This window comes from Microtus ochrogaster, chromosome 10 (assembly GCF_000317375.1).
Source record: "Microtus ochrogaster isolate Prairie Vole_2 chromosome 10, MicOch1.0, whole genome shotgun sequence".
Lineage (NCBI taxonomy): Eukaryota > Metazoa > Chordata > Mammalia > Rodentia > Cricetidae > Microtus > Microtus ochrogaster.
In genome coordinates this window covers 61,483,160-61,500,735 of record NC_022016.1, presented here as the reverse complement: position 1 = coordinate 61,500,735, position 17,576 = coordinate 61,483,160, and the positions used below count along the sequence as shown (strand labels likewise).

Below are 17,576 nucleotides of genomic sequence, written 5' to 3'. Positions count from 1 at the left end.
GCCACCACCGCCCGGCTTGTCTTGTTTTTAAAGACAAGGTTTCTCTGTGTAATAGCTCTCAGCTGTCCTAGAACTCAGTTTGTAGACTAGGAAACTGGCTTTGAACTCACAGAGATCCACCTGCCTCTGCCTCCAGTGCTGGGATCACAGGCGTGTACCACCACCACCTGGTCTGTTCTGTGAGTTAAGACCAATTAGTTTACCTTTATGTATTCCAGCTCTTCTATAAAATAGGAATGATAATAATAGTACATATTTCATAGCATCCATTAGGGATTCAAAATACTAATACTACACAAAGTTGTGGGATGGGAATATGGCTCAGTAGCAGAACAGTTGTCTGGTATGCACAGAGCTTTCTATTCATTTCCTAGCTCAGCAAAATAAATGAGTAAGTCAATGGAATTCAGAACACTTGCAGTGAGCTCCATACATGACCAGTCTTCAGTCAACAAATCTCAGCGAGGCAAGAACAAAGCTGTGCTCATTAGCAGCAGAGAGGTGGCAGCAATGGAGACACAGACAGATAGATGGTCATAATTATAAGGATAGTTTGCTTTTAAATCACTTTCAGTTATATGTTTCTGGGAAAATGTAACTTTTCTATAATGAAATGTTTAACATCAAACCTTACACTACAGTTCAGTATAAACTAATGGCTTTGACTCATGGCAGAGCCACGCCTGGCTGCTGCACCTGGGTGATGCTCTACCCACTTGGTGGTTCAGGATGCACCAAGATGTCATCCGGGGATTCTGAAATGAAATAACAAAGTTAGAGTTAAAAAAAAAAAAGGACGAAAGTTAAGAAAAGTCAACCCTGGATGTGGTGGTGCACACTTTTGGGAGGCAGAGGCAGGAGGATCTGTGTGAGTTCCAAGCCACCCACTCCACACAGTGAATTCCAGGACAGCCTGGTCTACACTTTGAAAAGCAGTGGGTGTGCAGTCTCCATAGTGAAGTATTCGCCCTCCATTCCAGCTAAGGCACGTGCTTTATTCTGGTTTGCTTTGCTATGCACAGTCTAAAGTACAGTAAATACAAATATAAATAAATAAATATGAATTGTTATATACTCTGAGATCTGAATTCTTTCATTTGGATAAAATCCATATTGGGGTAGCCTGTTCAGTTCGCCATGTGTGTGTCAGCCCCTGCCACGTGCTGCTCATTCATGGACTGTTTTGGCTCAAGTTCTAGATGAGCGCTTGGACAAGAGAGTGGATGCCATGCTCGCTGCCGGACTCCTGGAGGAGCTGAGAGATTTTCACAGGCGCTATAATCTTAAGAACATTTCAGAAAATAGGTGAGGATTTGGCTGCTGTTCTGACCTACTCTCCATTGCTTGCCCATAGTTGCAAGACCGTAGACATAACACTGGCTTTGGATCTACTTACCAGTCTTCAGCCTTGGCATTGGCAGGGCTCGTTGAAGGTTTATTCTATACCTGTTACAAGAGTAATTTGTTTTTCTTCAGGCATTCCCAGAAGTTACTTTTAAGAAAGTAACCCAGAGACTGGTGGGGCGGGAAGGGGAGAATTTCAGGCATTCACTTTTCTCACCGATGAGATAACATCCAAGGCCCCTGCTAGTTTTCAGAGGCTGTGGCTCACTGCTGATGCTCTCCTGTTCCCAGCCAGGACTATCAACATGGTATCTTCCAGTCAATTGGCTTCAAGGAATTTCACGAGTACCTGATCACTGAGGGAAAATGCACACCAGAGACTAGTAACCAGCTTCTAAAGAAAGGTGTGAATTCCTCCGTCTAAACTAGTCTTGGACATCCTTGGGTGATAGTCTGGGCTGAGGCTAGAAGAGTCCCAGCTAAACACTGAGATTGTTGTCTGTGAAGTCTAACAGTGTGCTCATTTCTTTTGCTCTTGACTTGGGAGGGGTTGTCTCCTGACAGACAGAAATGCTCACCTGGATACTACTGTGTCTGCTGTATCTTCCAGGTATCGAGGCTCTGAAACAAGTAACTAAGAGATACGCCCGGAAGCAAAACCGATGGGTTAAAAACCGATTTTTGAGCAGTAAGTCCCACTTCTCTCCTCCTCTTCTGGATCCGTTTTGGCAGAATATTGATGTCTTCTCACTCAGCAAATGAACAGTAGCCTCTAGATCTGTCCTGAGAGTTTAGACCACAGGTGGGTCTTTTGCATAGAATATTATTCAGGGGTGTTATCTGGTGATGTCTTAGGGAGAAAAAAAAACCAGATAAGTTTCCATTGAAGAGTTTCCTTACTCCTTGAACAGAAAGTGGTGGCTGTAAGCACAGGTAAGAAGAGCAAGACAGCAACACGTGAGCAGGTTGGGCGTTAGCTCTGATTCCAGCTTCTGTTTACACCTGAGAGCAGGCAGAACGCTGCGGGAGCTTTCCTGGTTAAAATGGTCCTGGTCTGGTGATCTCTAATAGAAAGGACACAACATTCTCTGTTTACCCTCGCTTTATCTTGTGGTCAGATACACGGTGGGCACTTAAATTGCTTCAGCTGACACTGTAATTGGACAGAACTTTTAAGGGAGAGGGAAGGAAAGTCTCACACTGTCTCTAACACCAAATACTGTGCTGTAATAGTTGTATTGAGGCTTCATTTATTTTACAGGTAAGAACGTGAAGACCTAGCAAAAGTCCAATAACTCCCCTTCTCCCACCCCCAGCTAGAAGGCAATAGAGCCCAAATACAGGCCTGGCTTTTTTAAGTCTAGGCTCATGTTTCTTTGAGCTATGCTGTTGGCTGACCAGCATTCATACAGGCCCCCAGCTCCCCAGTTGTGTGCTTATGAGCTAAAAGGAGATAGATTTAAGTGCAGTGAACTCTAGTTTATCCTGGGGACACTTTTAGAATACTCTTCTGCGTCATCTCCGGTTGATTTTACCAGCAGACCTCTGCCTTCAGCTACAGTCTCCAGCCTTGCCCTTTGGTGCCCTTGACCATGTACACCTTGATACATGCCACTTCTTTCGATTTCGCCTTTTCTGCCTGTCTTGATAAGTAGTAGGGATCCCAGCCTAGTCTCAGCTGAACTGGAGGTTCAGAACCACAGATTTCAACTGCAGCTTCCCTTCCCAAGTCTGACAGTAAGTCTGAAACAAAAGGCTTTTTTGTGATAGTTTGGAACTTCCTCTTGTGGTAAGGCCACAGTAACTCCTGTCTCTCAACCAGGAGGGGTTAATGGCACAGTGTCATTTGCCTGCACCTCATTCTGTGCAGGCACAGTCCTGGTGCCAGAGAGAAAGGCACAGCTGCCCTGTAAGTCAGGAGCCACATTTGATTGGGCAAGGCTAGTCTTCTGGGATATGGTCTGGCAGAGAGCCAGAGGGACTTCCCCACCCCAGCTTGGCCTTGGACCCAAGCCAGAAATAGCAGCTGGGAGCCGAGAACTTGTTGAAAGGTGCTTAGACAGGGCACAGAGGCCCAACAAAGGACTTAGAGGAGAAAGGAAAACGTAGAGTGGCCTAGAAACAGGTGCAGAGCTTAACTAAGGCCAGGTGTGCTGTGGGCACTGCCTGCACCCTCCTGGTCTCACCTTTCCATGTGCTGGCAGGTGTAGGCCAGTCCGGCTTATGAAGAATCTTATTTGTGGTTGGCACACTCAAAAGGCCAGCACCTGTCAGCCGTTGGCATCCTAATGCCTTTGATGTTTTTTGTCCATGGGACAATGCTTCTTGCCTTCAAGTAACTGACTTCACCTAGCTGTAGAGATGGCCCAGTGTGTCTGTAGAGTGTGGACGAACTGAAGCTAAACTATCATAGCACAGTTGGCCCAGGTGGGTGGGTGTCTGCTCTTCCATACCGCCAGCCTTATGTCCGTTCATGAGGACACGTGAAACCTCCCTTAGATATGGCTCTTAAAAGAAGGTGTTTAGGAACCTGGCATTGTACAACATGACTATAATCCCATCGTTTGGAAGGTAGAGAGGCAGGAGGATCAGGGGTCTAAGACCAACTTCAGGTACCCAGTGAGTTTGAGGACAGCCTAGGTCACATATGTCTTTGAATTAAAAAAAAAAAAAAAAGAAAAGAAAAAAATCATGAAGGTCAGAGTGAGATTCAACTAGACCAGCCCCAAGACCAGTTCTTGAGTTCAGTGGTGCATTGGTTGATGCTTGTGGTTATCCAAATGTTATCAATGACATAAAATTTAGAGCAGGCACACACTCAGGGCTCTTTGCTTAGTTCCTCCTGTGAAATGCTGTTTCTATCACAACAGCCCACACAGTGGGCACAAGACCTGTTATTCCATTTTGATTTCTTTACTGGTCAAAGATTCTGCTCTCGAGTCTGTTTGCATGGTCAGGAATGTTGGCTGCATACAAGTCAAGCTTGTGGGTCTTTGGAATTGTGGCTCATATTTATAGTAGGATGAATAGCATGGTCAGAATGTCACTCCTTTGGCCCTGTGTGTTCCTCTTGAGGGTTTTAAGAGTCCTGGAAACAGAATAGATTGGGTCTCGTAGTCCAGGCTCACACAACTTTTCTTTGTCATCATTAGGACCTGGTCCCAGTGTACCCCCAGTATATGGCTTAGAAGTATCTGATGTTTCAAAGTGGGAAGAGTCTGTTCTGGAACCTGCTGTCAATATAGTACAGAGTTTCATCCAGGTGACTATTAAGGAGGCATGGTCTGTTGTCAGGTTTGCAAAGGGCTTTCTTTTGTTGACACTTGCTGCTAATTTGGGGAGCCAAATCCCTTTTCAGAGAAGTAAAGCATCAAGCTGGCTGCTTTTAAATTCCCAGAGCTTGTTTTAACATTCACGTTTAGAAAGGTTGTTGCTAAAATCTGTTAACAGCCCACCTGCTCTCTGGGGGATGAAAAAGGAATCTTGGAAAAATCCCACTCCCCTTAATATCAGAGAATTGTCCCCAAATCTCTTGAGCTGAATGTCCTTCCCCTTGCTCTCTAGGGTCACAAACCTACAGCCACGCCAATGAAGATGGCGTATGATGAAACTGAGAACAAGAGAAGTTACCACATGTGTGACCTGTGTGACCGGATCATCATCGGGGACCGGGAATGGGCAGGTGGGGATAGATGGGGACTGTGGGGGGGTGTCATGGGTTCTAAATTGGGGGAGTCACACTTCTTAAAACTTAGTCTTTAATAGTTGAATGTTGGAGTCAGCTTTGTAACAGGACAGATTCCTGAGAACCTTTCCCAGACTAGAGAATTGCCCCATATCCTGAAGTGCAGAAGACCTTCGCCCTCCAGTTGTGTGGGAGCAGAGGCACAGCTGGGAGGGAGCAGGTGTGCACAGGGTCCTCAGAGGCCGAGGGGGTCTTTGTAGCACTCTCAGGCTAACTTGTCAAACTGTGATGGTAGGTGGGGAAAAAGCTGTGAGAGCTAGCCTGAGCTAGCCTGAGCTAGCCTGATCCAGCTGCAGGAAGCCTGCTCAGAGTAGTTTTGCTTGGGTTCTCAGAGTAGATGTTTCTCTCCATATCGGCCCATAGAATGATTAGGTTTATTAACTGACATCTTTGACAAAATGAACCCCATTGTCAGAGACTGGGGGCGACTGTGTGCCCATCCAGCAGAAGAAGCCTTGGTTGTTGGTGTATAATGATGAAAGGGGAAGAGAGAGGGTGTCTGATTGCTTTGTGAAGGAAACTTAGTGCTTCGGTTTGTCGAATGTCCTTTGGGGAGAGCCTTAGAGAAGCGACATTTGTGAGCCTTTGTGAGCTTGGCTGTGTGAGCCTTCTATAGTGCCATCTGTCGCGTCCTTGCTCCGTCTCCTGCTGCCATGGAAAGCAGCCCAGAGCCCAGGTTTGCCTTACGCCTAGAGAATAAAGCTGCCTCTTCTTCCCACACAAATTTCCTCAGTTTATTTCCTTACTTATACTTCCAACCCCCACCCCCCCAAAAATGATGCTTTTGCTATGTGTAAAAGAATTTTAGCTTAGGATCTGTGGGTGAAGAAGCTTGCCAGTAAGCAATCTCATGCCCCTGCATACATGCACAATTAAGTAAACAAATAAATTTTAAAATTAGCCTAGCCATCCCTCTCTTTAGGTGTTCCCAGAGGATAAGTCTTGCAGGACAGGATAGTAAAAATGAGCCTGTATGAGACAGTCACTGGGTAAGAGTGAGAGTTTGGGCGGGTCTGTGCTACGGTGGACTGGGCACGCTCACTGCTGACCTGCCCTGCAGAGCCTCAGTCAGTGTGCAGCACAGGCCGGGAGGCGAAGGCAGGAGCCTGAGCGTGATGTCAGTCTGGGCTACAGAGTAAGGCCTTGTCTCAAACAAACATGTGGCTACTCTGTTATTTATTAATAGTTAAAGAAAAAGATTGTATAGTTAAATTCAAATGTTTGGTTGTGTTTATTATTTTTTGTTTGTTTTTAGAATTCTAGAAAGCTGATATCCTTTTGTTTATTTGGTTTTTGTCTTCTCAGCACATATAAAATCCAAATCTCACTTGCACCGATTGAAGAAAAGAAGAAAGTTGAACTCAGATGCTGTCCCTCCCATAGAAACCCAAAGTAGTTCCCCAGACTGTGACCCGGAACCTAAAGAGGGGAAGTCCCCAGGGCAGCATGAGCAAGAGCTGAAAGCCAGGGTTTGAGAGACGTGCCTGGTGGCCTTTGCAGAGATGTGGCGATCAAGTGCAGGAGGGAGGGGAGTGTTGGTGTCCCGTGCCTGGCCGGAGGAGGGCTGGGCAGAGGCCCCTCTATCTTCTATTCTGTGGTGTGGCCTGCAGTGGGAGCAGCAGGCCTTTCAGCCCTTGTGTGGCTGTTGTGTCTGGTAGTGATGTAGTGCAGGGTGCAATTTTTTTTTTCTTTGAACCTTAAAGGTTTTATTTTAGAAAGAGGCACAGATTGCACATTTTCTACTTGAGGATCTTTTTTAGTGGTGAATACCAAGATTCAGTACATCCTTTAAAAGAGAGTTCTTGTCCCGGGTACTGGCTAAAAATATCTCACTTCCAGATGCTTTTGTCAATGACTGAAGTATTGTAAGGCACAGACAGTCAGGAGTTCTGGATGTGAGAGAACGGCAGGAAGGAGCAGCCCAGAGAGACGATGAGGCGAGCTGTCCCAGCTCTGAATCTCAGAAGACGGAGGGGTCAGGCGGAGGTGGTTGTGACCCGGGTCTTGAAGACTAAAGAAAGATCTGAGTCTGCTGAGTTAGCTGCTCCCGTGCAGAATGGCTGGCGCTGCTGTCTTTCTAGGGCAGAAAGCTATACGTTCTTTTGAAATGTAAATAAAAAGGTTTGCAAAAGCCCTCTAGTTTATTCACAGTGTGCCCTGTTGTCAGTGTGGCAGCTCTTTCTCCAACTCTGCTCTCAGCATAGATACGGCATATACCCAGCACTCCCGCTCCTCACTTTCCTGCAGGGTCTCTCCCTGGGGGTTTGTTATCTGAAGCCTTCTGTTCATTTGTGTAGAGCATAGGGTCAGTGTGTTTTGCTGTTTTGCTCAGTATTCCACATTCACAGTGCTGGGTGTCAGCACTGCTGTTTTCAGTACATTTCCATCATTCCGTTAGAGAACTCTGCACCAGAAGCTGTAGTTCTTCAGATGCCTTTGTTCCAGGTCTGTTGTGTGAGACCCTGGAGTGGGCCAAAGGGAACAGAGAGATGTCAGTCGGTCTGCTTTCGGGGAATCTTAGGAACATCCTTGTAACCAGCCAGTGTACCAAGAGTACTTAAGGTCAGAGAGACTGCAGATTTCAGTGTAAACGGGAGAAGAAGGAATCATGCAAGAAGGAGCATCTTGAACTGGGCATGGTGGCCCAACACTTGGGAGGCAGGGACAAGTGGATCTCTCAGAATTTGAGGCCAGCCTGGTCTACATGAGTTCCAAGACAGCCAGGACTGTTATACATTGAAATCCTGTCTCAAAAAACAAACAAAAAAAAAAAAATGAGGAAGAAGGAGCATCTTTCAAGGGTATAATTTTTAGAATCCCGGCACTTGAAAGGCCATATAAGAAGAATCATGTGTTCCACGCCAGCCTGGGCTACATAGTGAAACCAAAACAACCCCACACAATAGCACAGCATGAACAAATTGGGTCTGTGAATTACTGGACACACAGGTATGAGACTCCACCTGACGTGCCAGCCTCCTGCTGATCTTGTGTGTATCGTGTTTTGTGTGCACGCCATGAGCGCTCCTTTCATCCAGTACCTGGAACTTAAGTTACGGATGATTAGGAGTTGCTGTGTGGTTTACTGGGAATCAAATCCAGAGCCCCTGGAAAAGAGCCTCAAATGCTCTAAACTGGTGAGCCATCTCTTCAGCCCCACAACATGCCTCTAATCTCATTGCTAGGGATCTAGAAACAATATCAGGGGCCCACTGGTTGGTAGCCTGGCATAATATATGCTGCTAGAGGCAAGTGAGATGCACCGTCCAAAAATGAGGTGGTAGGGCAGAGAGGCAGGCAGATTTCTGAGTTCTAGGCCAACCTGGTCTACAAAGCGAGTTTCAGGACAGCCAGGACTGTTACACAGAGAAACCCTGTCTTGACAAACCAGGAAATAAAGTGGTGGTAGGGCAGGTCAGTGACTCTGTGAGCAGAGCACCCACCGGCTTTGGGAGGACAGGGACTGAGTTCGCCTGAGGGGCGAGGGGATAGAGAGTGAAGCTCTCATTGCCAGCCAGCCTAGCCAATCCATAAGCTCCAGCTTCACAGTGAGGCCCTGTCTCAAAAAAATAAAAGGGGGAGAGCTAGTGAGGTGACTCAGCAGGTGAAAGTACCCATGTAAAAAACTAGATGTCATGTAGGCTTCTGTAATCCCGAACTCCTGAGAGATGGGCGCGGGGGGACGGGACAGTCCTGTGAAGCTGTCAGACTAGCTGATCCGGGGCGTTAGCATGTACCAACAAGATGCACGCAGTCAGGTAGTGAACTGACTCCCCCACATACGCACAGCACACACACCTACAAAATAAGAACTTTTTAAAGGCAGAGAGGGCCTCCACATGCATGCACACACAGGTGTCCGCCCACCTGCACACACGCACAAAACACAAACTGGTGCCTGAGGGGGAGTGTCACCTAAGGTCATTTCTCTGGCCTCTGCCCACGCATGCCCCCACACATACACAAAATAGAAGCAAAGGAACCCTTCAAAGTGTGGTTATGTCAGGGTGAAAGACTTTGACCTCTTAGCAAAAGTACTGGCCGGCTCTTAATATATTCTCCTGTCAAAGAAGCCAGCAGTGCACCCCCGCCATCTTGGTCTTTGTGTCTGAGTTCCCCAGACGGTGTATTACTTGAGTCAACAGGCTGGGAAGCCACATCTTGGGTGCAGAGTGCTTACAGTGAAGCCAAACAGTGCCAAGCACTTCAGGGACGTTATCTTCCCCCAGCCTTGGAGGGAGAACTGTGGGAGATGCAGGCCCAGGGGGAGCGTGGCTAGCCAGCTAGCTGGGGGCAGGGACGGGGGTAAGCAGCCAGAAGATTCTAGCTGTTGAGTGTTGTGTGGAGTTGGCTTTGTTTAGGGAGGAAGCTTAGTTTCTGAAATGCCTCACTTGGCTTGCTAAATATATTTTAAAGCCTTAAAAATGTCAGCAGACAATCAAGAAAAACAAGTTTTACTAATTCTACCTCAAAAGACCTCTTTAATCCTTCCATCTGAAATACCAGGAGTGGTGGCTTCTCTGAACTCACTTCTCTGTCTGCTGGAATCTGAGACTGTTTTACCTCCCGCACCCCACCAGTCAGTGTCTAATGGTTTTCTTAAGTGCCTGTTAAGTTCAGGGCACGGCGGTTGAACCCACTGCTCACGTTAGAAACTGTGAGATGGGAGATGAAATTCCTGCAGCAACCGTGAAAAGGCCTGGGGCCCCGCATCGCCCTGCTGCTCTCTGGTGGAGGCGGCCAGGGAAGGACACAGTCTTTGGCCCCTTGGTTTCCATCAGGCGACCGAGAGACGCATCAGCCTTTCCACAGGTAGAAGCTGAAGTGAGAATATGGATGTACCAGTCACAGCAAGTGTGGTAAAGCCGGGACACCTGGGGTCCCTTCACCAGCTGGGAAGGACCATTGAGACCAGCGAGGGCTCTGCTCACACTGCACCGTCTGGCCTCAGCTAATCCCTGGACGAGCAGGGTCCTTCATCCAGGTCCCTTGAGTTGGCCGCCAGCGGTGTTGTCTGAGTGCCTTTGGTGATTAATTCCAGCACACAGTGAACAGTTAGACTCATCTTCCTCGTAGTAGTAGAAGGAGGAGGAGGTAGTGGAAAAAGAAGAAATTAAGATTTATTTTTAAATTGTGTGTGTGTGTACGTGTGCACGCACCTGCATTTTCCTGCAAATGCCCTGGGAGGCCAGAGCTGTCAAAGCCTCTGGAACTGGAGCTACAGGTGGCAAGGAGCTTCCTCATGTGGGTGCTGGACCAAACTTGTGTCCCCTGCTTGGTCTTAGCCATCTCTCCAGCACCTTCCACCCCTATTTTATTTTATTTTTTTTAATAACGAAACCGTACCTCAAAAAATGATGTAAGGGGAGAGCTGAAAAGTTTTCTGGCTTCCCCATGTGTCCACAGTCATGAAGCATCTTTTAAAAAAAAGAAGTACTCTGGGGCTGGAGAGATGGCCTATCGGTTAAGAGGCCTGTTCTGTTCTTCCAGAGGACCTGAGTTCAATTCCCAGCACCCAAACGGCAGCTCACAAGCATCTGTAATGGGGTCTGATGCCCTCTTCTGGCCTGTAGGCACACATGCAGGTAGAACACGCAGACATAAATAAATTTTAAAAAATCTCTCAAGGTACTTTGAAGAGTTGAGGCTAACTCCAGCTGTCTGGCTTGGGCCTGTAAGATGCCAATAAGATGCCAGCCAAGCCTGGTCACCTGTGCTGCGTTCATCTGTGACCTTCAAGGTAGTGGGAAAGAGCCAGTTGTCTCAGGCCTCTGCATGGATGCCCGTAGGAGGGCACATATACAAGGAGGTAGAAACAAGTTTAAAAAGAAATTATTTCTTTTGAGACCTAATGAGGAAGGGTTCATCTTTGGTCGGTGCACACAGTTTGCCCCGTTGTAATGCTCAGTAGGTAATTGCACACCATCTTCTTCCACAGTCAGCAGTTTTCCATACTAACTCCTGAAGGCTGGGCTACAGTGTGCCTGTTGTTTGTAAGGCCCTGGGTTTGATCCATAGCACAACAAAACCAAAAAATTCACAGCATATTAAAAGCTAACTACACAACAGGCACACACATGAGCTTTTGTGAATACAGTGGCTGTGTCCCCAGCAGGGAGAAATAGTCAAAAGCTTATTGAGTCAGTTACATAGAGGCTAAGTGAGTCTTAACATAAGCAGTCTGTTTCAACCATGAAATGGTCTTCACACAAGCTGAGGAGGACTTGGGGTGGTAGCTACAGGCAGGAATTTCCTATTTGACTAGTGCCCACTTGGATGCAGTTTTCTCCAGTGGTGGCTGGTCATTTGTAAAGCCATTCTAAATATTCACAAAGAAAGGGGCTCGGTCGTGTGAGCTGAAGTGAAAGGCTAGGCTGCTGTAACAAAGAGACTCAACAGCACAGTGGCTTAAAGAACAAAGCGGTCATTCTTCCTCACTTAACAGCACTGGGTTCTGAGTTAGCCTCTCTGAGGAGAGCAGACCAGGTCAGTAGGACAGCTCTGCTCCCGGTGGTCATTCAGGGACACAGTATCGTGTTGCTTCAGTGTCCTCTGGAGCTCAGTCTTTCTGTGCTTGAAGCTGGTCATCCCTGCTCATCCCTGATCCCAGCGGGAGGAAGGGGAAAGAAGACTGGAGAGGTATGCTTGTCCCCCCGAGGGTCCCCGCCAGTCTGCTCACTGCTCACTAGCCATGGGCTCACCATCCATATGACCACACCTACCCACCAGAGAGACTGAGAAATGAGCCAAGTCCTATGTCAAGAACTGAGGAGAGCAAATTTGGGTAGACTCTGTAGCCTTCGCTAAATTGCTATCATCAAAAACTCAATTCCAGACTTGTTTAGTGAATTGCCTCTGCTAACTTGTTAGGGGCCAATTTCTTTTTTCTTTCTCTTTCTCTTTTTCTTTCTTTCTTTTTCTATTTGTGAAATAATAGGCCAGGCAGGATGGTGTGTGCCTTTAATTTACTGCACTTGGAAGGCAGAGGCAGGAGGATCTCTGAGTTTTGAGGTCAGCTCATTCTACAGAGAGAGTTCCAGGACAGTCAGGAGTAAACAGAAAAACCTGTCTCAAAAAACCAAACTAAAAGAGAGAGAAAGTCACAGTCACCTAAGCTAACCTCTGAACATGATGAAATCCTGGCTGGTAGAACTTTGGGAATAAAAACATTACAAAGATGTAACGCTCTTGGGCCGTGGCCAACCACCAAGGTCCTGAAGGGAGGGGGGCATGAAACTGAGCTCCAGTAGGACTACTGCAGGTTTCTTTTATGGGGGAAACCCCACTATTTGTAATTGTAGCTGATGGCACTCCAACCCAGTCTGTTCTCTCTATAGTTAAATAGCATGTTCTTATACAAAACAGAATTACCTCCCTTGAGGGGTGGGGCATCGTAAGAATTAAACGAGGCCCTTTTGTGAATGGTCCCTTGACCTGTCACTGCAGTGTCGAGCTAGTAGTAGGTGTGGATTAAACTGGTCGGTTTTTACTGGAGAGAACCTGTGAATGCTGCTAGCATGTGGACTTGGGTTATGGTTTCGGTTCTCAGTACTTAACCAGGGCAAGTTCTGACTTGGCCAACCGAACACCTTAAGGCCAAAAATGACGCCTCCTTTTCACCTCCCAGCTTTGGTTGGTCAAGTGTCTTTGCTTGCTTGAATAGTCTGTTTTCTTCTGTCGCGGATCCGGCTCCTGCCGTCTATTCTGCTTGAAGTGCTGTGCCCCCTACTCTTTGTCTAGTAAGCACCTGCACACACTTCAAGGCTGAGATCTCATGTCCTCTCGTCTAGAGAAAAAGCTTTGGGATGCAGAGGTGGCTCAGCAGCTAAGAGCACTGGCTGCTCTTGCAGAGGCCCCGGATTCAGTTCCCAGCCCCCACACCAGGTAGCTCACAACAGCTACAGTGAGATCCCACCCCTCTGGCTTCTGAGGGCACCTGTGCTTATGTACACACACACATACACACACACACACACACACACACACACACACACACCAAAAAATAAAAAGTATGGCTCTTGGCAAGGGTTTTCCTCCCCGTGTGGTCACTAGCAGCTTACACAGCACACTGGTGAGGGCTTACGCAGCTCTTGCTGCCCGGCACCATCATAGGTATCTTTACCCACACTAACTCAAACTTCACAACAGCCCAAAGGAGCCAAGGAGCTACTGCTATTATTAGCTCTATTTTACAGTTGAGGAAAGCTGTTAAGGGCAGGCTGGGATCTGAAACGAGGTGGGTGGCTCCAGTCCGTTTAGTGTTCCCTCTTCTGCTGTGACACGTCCTACCTGGAACTGTCTTGCTCCCACTGGACTGGAAATCCTACCAGAATGTGAATCCTTTATCGTAAGACCAACCTGGAACAGTCGTGGGTAGTCAGTAGCTAGCCAGGCTGGATCCTGGAAGGCGTGCCTCCCTAGTCAAGGCTACCCTTCATCGAGCGTTCACTGTGCCAGGCATTGTAGGCGACACACATGTGTACTTCATAATGTACCCCTAACAGCCCATGCATTGTGTTAGCACCACTTTGCAAAGGGACGAACGTGCAGAGAATGCTGGCAGAGTCGATGGCATCTGAGTAGTAGCTGGGTGCTGGAAGAAGCTCTGTGGGCAGGGCACCTACAAAGGCCTGCTCCTGGAGGCTCTCTGCAACGGTGTGTGAGCTCGGGCTACAACTCACCAAGTATCTGAGGTCGGACTTCGACTCATGACAATCGTCCTGCTTTGGCTTCCCAGGGCCTGGGATTATAGGTATCTGCCAGCACATCCAGGGTTTTTTGAGTGTGTGGTTTTTTTGTTTGTTTTTGTTTTTCGAGACAGGGTTTCTCTGTAGCTTTGGAGCCTGTCCTGGAACTAGCTCTTGTAGACCAGGCTGGTCTCGAACTCAGAGATCCACCTGCCTCTGCCTCTCAAGTGCTGGGATTAAAGGCATGCGCCACCACCACCCGGCTTGTTTTTTATCCTTTTTGCTTTAAGCCAGTCTTTACATTTTTTCCAGCTTCATTGAGATATTATTGACAAAACTATATATTTAAGGTATATAACACATTTTGATTATATCTTATGAAGTGCTTAGGCCATTTAGTTAACATCCAGTAACTGAGATTTGAAGCCAGATTGGGTTGACTCCAAACTCATGCCCTTCTTGCTTCACTGGACTTCAAGCATGTTCTTGTAGGTGTATTTAATGTACAAATTATTTATACAAGAAGAGGCCAAGAGAAGAAAAGGTTAGAAAAATCCTAAAGTACTAACTGTATTAAAGACTCATGATTACAAACTAAACAAGCCAACTTGAACTCAAAAGGGTGAATTTATCATCAGATCACTGAACTGCCTCATCAAATGCAGAGATAGAACATTCGGTGAGTCTTGCCTTTAATCTCAGTGATCAGGATCCTGAGGCAGGAGGAATGGCCCAAGTTGGAGGCCAGCTTGGGGCCCAGTGAATAAGATTGTGTCAAGTTCATCTCCACCAAGGCCAGGAAGACATCTAGTCCTTAGACACTTGTACTACTTAGCCCATGGCTATGGAGATGACCGCAGCCAGTCAGCTCTTCCCTTGTCTGCAAACAGGCTCTTTCTATTGGGTGGAAGCAGGTCTGTTAATAACACTTAAGCCTCACGTCTTAACAATCTGGGTACCAAGAGATATCTCACACCTGTTAAGGTTCCTGGTGTCAGGACAATAACAAGTGTTGGCAAGGATGTGGAGAAATGGAAGCTTGCACGCTGTTAGTAAGAATGAAATGGAGGAGTGCCTGTGCAAAAAGAGGGGCTGGAGAGATGGCGCTGTGATCAAATGCACTTTCTGCTCTTGCAGAGGGCCCAGGCCCCTTTCCAGCACCCCCATCTCACAGCTGTCCATGACTTTAGCTCTAGGGGATCCACCCTCTTCTGGCCTCCACAGTCACCAGGCACGCATACATACCCCCAGACTCATACACATAAAAACAAATCTCTTTTTAGAAGTTAAAAGCAATTTGTGGGCAGGGAGATGGTTCCGTGGTAACGGCTTTCGTACAAGCATAAGGACCTGAGTTCATGTAAAATGGGATAGCTCCATGTGTCTGTAACTCCAGTGTTGGGGGGTTTTAGGAGACAGCCTGCCCGAAAGAAGCTGCTAGTTCAGTGAGGGACTACCACAGTGGAGAGCGATGGAGGAAGACACCAACACCCAACCCTGGCAAGTGCACATGTGCACCATACACACCCTCGCCTGCACGCCACACACAAATATCACACAGATTATTTTAAAAAGTTGCCATGGAGCCTAACACTTCCACTTCTGAATCCATATTTTAGGACCCAAAGCCGCATCTCAGCGATTTCTGTGCATCTGTTTTCATAGCGGGAGCAGTAGAATTAATTCACAACAGTAATGGAGAGGCAGCGACCCAAGTGTCTCTCAAGAGACAGGTGGATAAACAAAACTGTGAAGTGTATGTACGGTGGGATCCTCAGCCCGCAAGAGGAAGTACTGACACAGGCTGCCTCGTGAGTGGACTTCAGTCACATGCTGCTAAGTCAAATAGGACAGCCACTAAAAGACAAATGGGCATCTAGAGTGGACGAACAGGAAGTACCCTGATGGCTGCCAGGGCCCAAAGGGAGGGGCAAATTGGGATGGTCTGATGGCTTAGGATTTGATTTTGCAAGATAAAAAGCACCATGGTTGCACGGAAATCAACCTGCTCAAATGGTGTTGAGCTGATAACTTTATTTTGGTTTTTTGAGACAGGTGGTCTCTGTGTAGCCCTGGCCATCCTAGAACTCACTATGTAGATCAGGCTGGCCTGGAATTCAGAGAGATCTGCCTGCCTCTGCCTCGCAAGTGCTAGGATTAAAGGCATGTGCCACCACTGCCTGACTGGGCTGATAACTTTTAAGACTCTTTCCCTATCCCAGACATTTTTTCAGATTCATTTTTATTTTATGTGTATGAATGTTTTGCCTGCAGGTATGTTCGTGCACTCCTTGGCAAATGCCAGGAGGAGGCATAGGATCCCCTGTGACTGTTGTTATAGTTGTTAGCCGCAATGTGGGTACTAGAACTCAAACCCCAGTCATCTGGAAAAGCAGCCAGTGCTCTTCGTCTCTGAGCCATCTCTCAAGTCCCCAATGAAAATAAACTTTGTTTTAGAAAAAGGAGCCAAATGTGATGTTATGCTTTTATAATCCTATAACTCAAGAGCCTGAAGCTTCTAAGTTCCAAGAAAGCCTGGGCTACCTAAGAAATATGTCTAGGGGGACAAGTTCATGGAAGAGATTCATTAGCTCAGGTTGGATGCTGTACTTCTGCTGAGGCCCCTCACTCATACTAGGATGGATTTCTAAAAGGATGAGGCAGTTCCCATGGAAACCAAATGGACATAATGGATTTGCAGTCGTTCCTAGAAGGCGTGTGGGGTTGGAAGAAGGGGAAGGGTGCTGGATGCAGTATTGCGTCTCCACTGTGGAGTTACTGCCTGCAGGGAGCATGGCCTGTTCTCTAGCAGCGGAGATGGGCTTCAGATTCAAACTCCACGTAGGTGGCTCTGCCGTGTCTCCATCAGATATCTGTAATAATCACTCCCTGCAAATGTGTAGCTTAGCAGTGTTTGTACAGAGCAACTTACCTCACAAGTTCTTGCCAAAAACCCTTTTGCACAAATGAAGAAAGAGTCAGCATTTCAGTGACTTAACAGGGTTGGCGTTATTTGACTGGTGAAGGCCCAGAGGCCAGCGTGAGTGCGTGTAGGCATAAAGGAGGATTTATGGACTCATGGGATCCAAGGAAGAGTCAAGCATATGTGTGCCCCCCCACTCCCTAAGGGCAGATGATGCAGCTGGGCTTAGAACAGCTGCCATCAAGGACTCCGACGCTGCCAGCTCTATCTCTGCCGTGCTTGCCTGCTGCGCGTTCCCTCCTTGCCAACCAGTGCTGCCCAAACGGCCACAACGCTCCCACACTTTGTGCCCATGGCAGAGACACAGTCCCAAGTCCCAAGTCTGTCCCCAGGGGAAACTGAAAGGTGTGTCTGCTATCCCCACTTGGTCCTCTGAGGACCGGTGATCTCCCTGTGGGAGTGTATGACATGAGTGGGCCTGGGGCAGTTTTCTGAGTGTACTAGAGATGGGGCCATAGCAGTGACATGGCTTGACTCCCAGGTCTCGCAGATGCTGCGTTTGGCAGCACATGTTACCTAGGGCTTGTCTGCCCTGGTCAGCTCCATCTCTGCGAGGCCCCTAGGATGCTGCATGATCAGGAATGAAGCTGGAGTCAGACTTTGAGTCACCAGAAGTGGGCTAATGAAGTCTATTGAATGAAGCCTTTGCTGTCTGCCTGAGCAGCGGCGTTATTTCAAGGGAGCTGAGGAACATAGACTTGCATATGAATGTTATTTATGATTCGAAATGTCTCTTCTAGTTTGGTCTGGTGGTAGAAGGCCATCATCCCAGCTTCTTTTTTTTTTTTTTCGAGACAGGGTTTCTCTGTGGCTTTGG

The 17,576-nt window shown here is 47.4% G+C and overlaps 2 protein-coding genes across 2 annotated transcripts in view; both read left to right on the top strand.

The window, feature by feature from the left end:
- The window catches only part of Trit1 (tRNA isopentenyltransferase 1), a 47,880-nt gene extending 40,114 nt beyond the window's left edge, over window positions 1-7,766 (top strand). Inside the window, exons 6-11 of the mRNA XM_005353301.3 lie at window positions 1,194-1,305; window positions 1,636-1,748; window positions 1,955-2,032; window positions 4,497-4,606; window positions 4,909-5,026; window positions 6,395-7,766. Of these exons, the coding sequence (XP_005353358.1) occupies window positions 1,194-1,305; window positions 1,636-1,748; window positions 1,955-2,032; window positions 4,497-4,606; window positions 4,909-5,026; window positions 6,395-6,564 (701 nt within the window). The 3' untranslated portion in view covers window positions 6,565-7,766. The remainder of the gene's footprint in view (window positions 1-1,193; window positions 1,306-1,635; window positions 1,749-1,954; window positions 2,033-4,496; window positions 4,607-4,908; window positions 5,027-6,394) is intronic.
- Window positions 7,767-7,826: 60 nt separating this feature from the next.
- LOC101984846 (bone morphogenetic protein 8A-like) overlaps window positions 7,827-17,576 on the top strand; it is a 53,725-nt gene continuing 43,975 nt past the window's right edge. The window contains exon 1 of the mRNA XM_005353298.2: window positions 7,827-8,038. The gene's annotated coding sequence lies outside the window, so the exon portion shown is untranslated. The remainder of the gene's footprint in view (window positions 8,039-17,576) is intronic.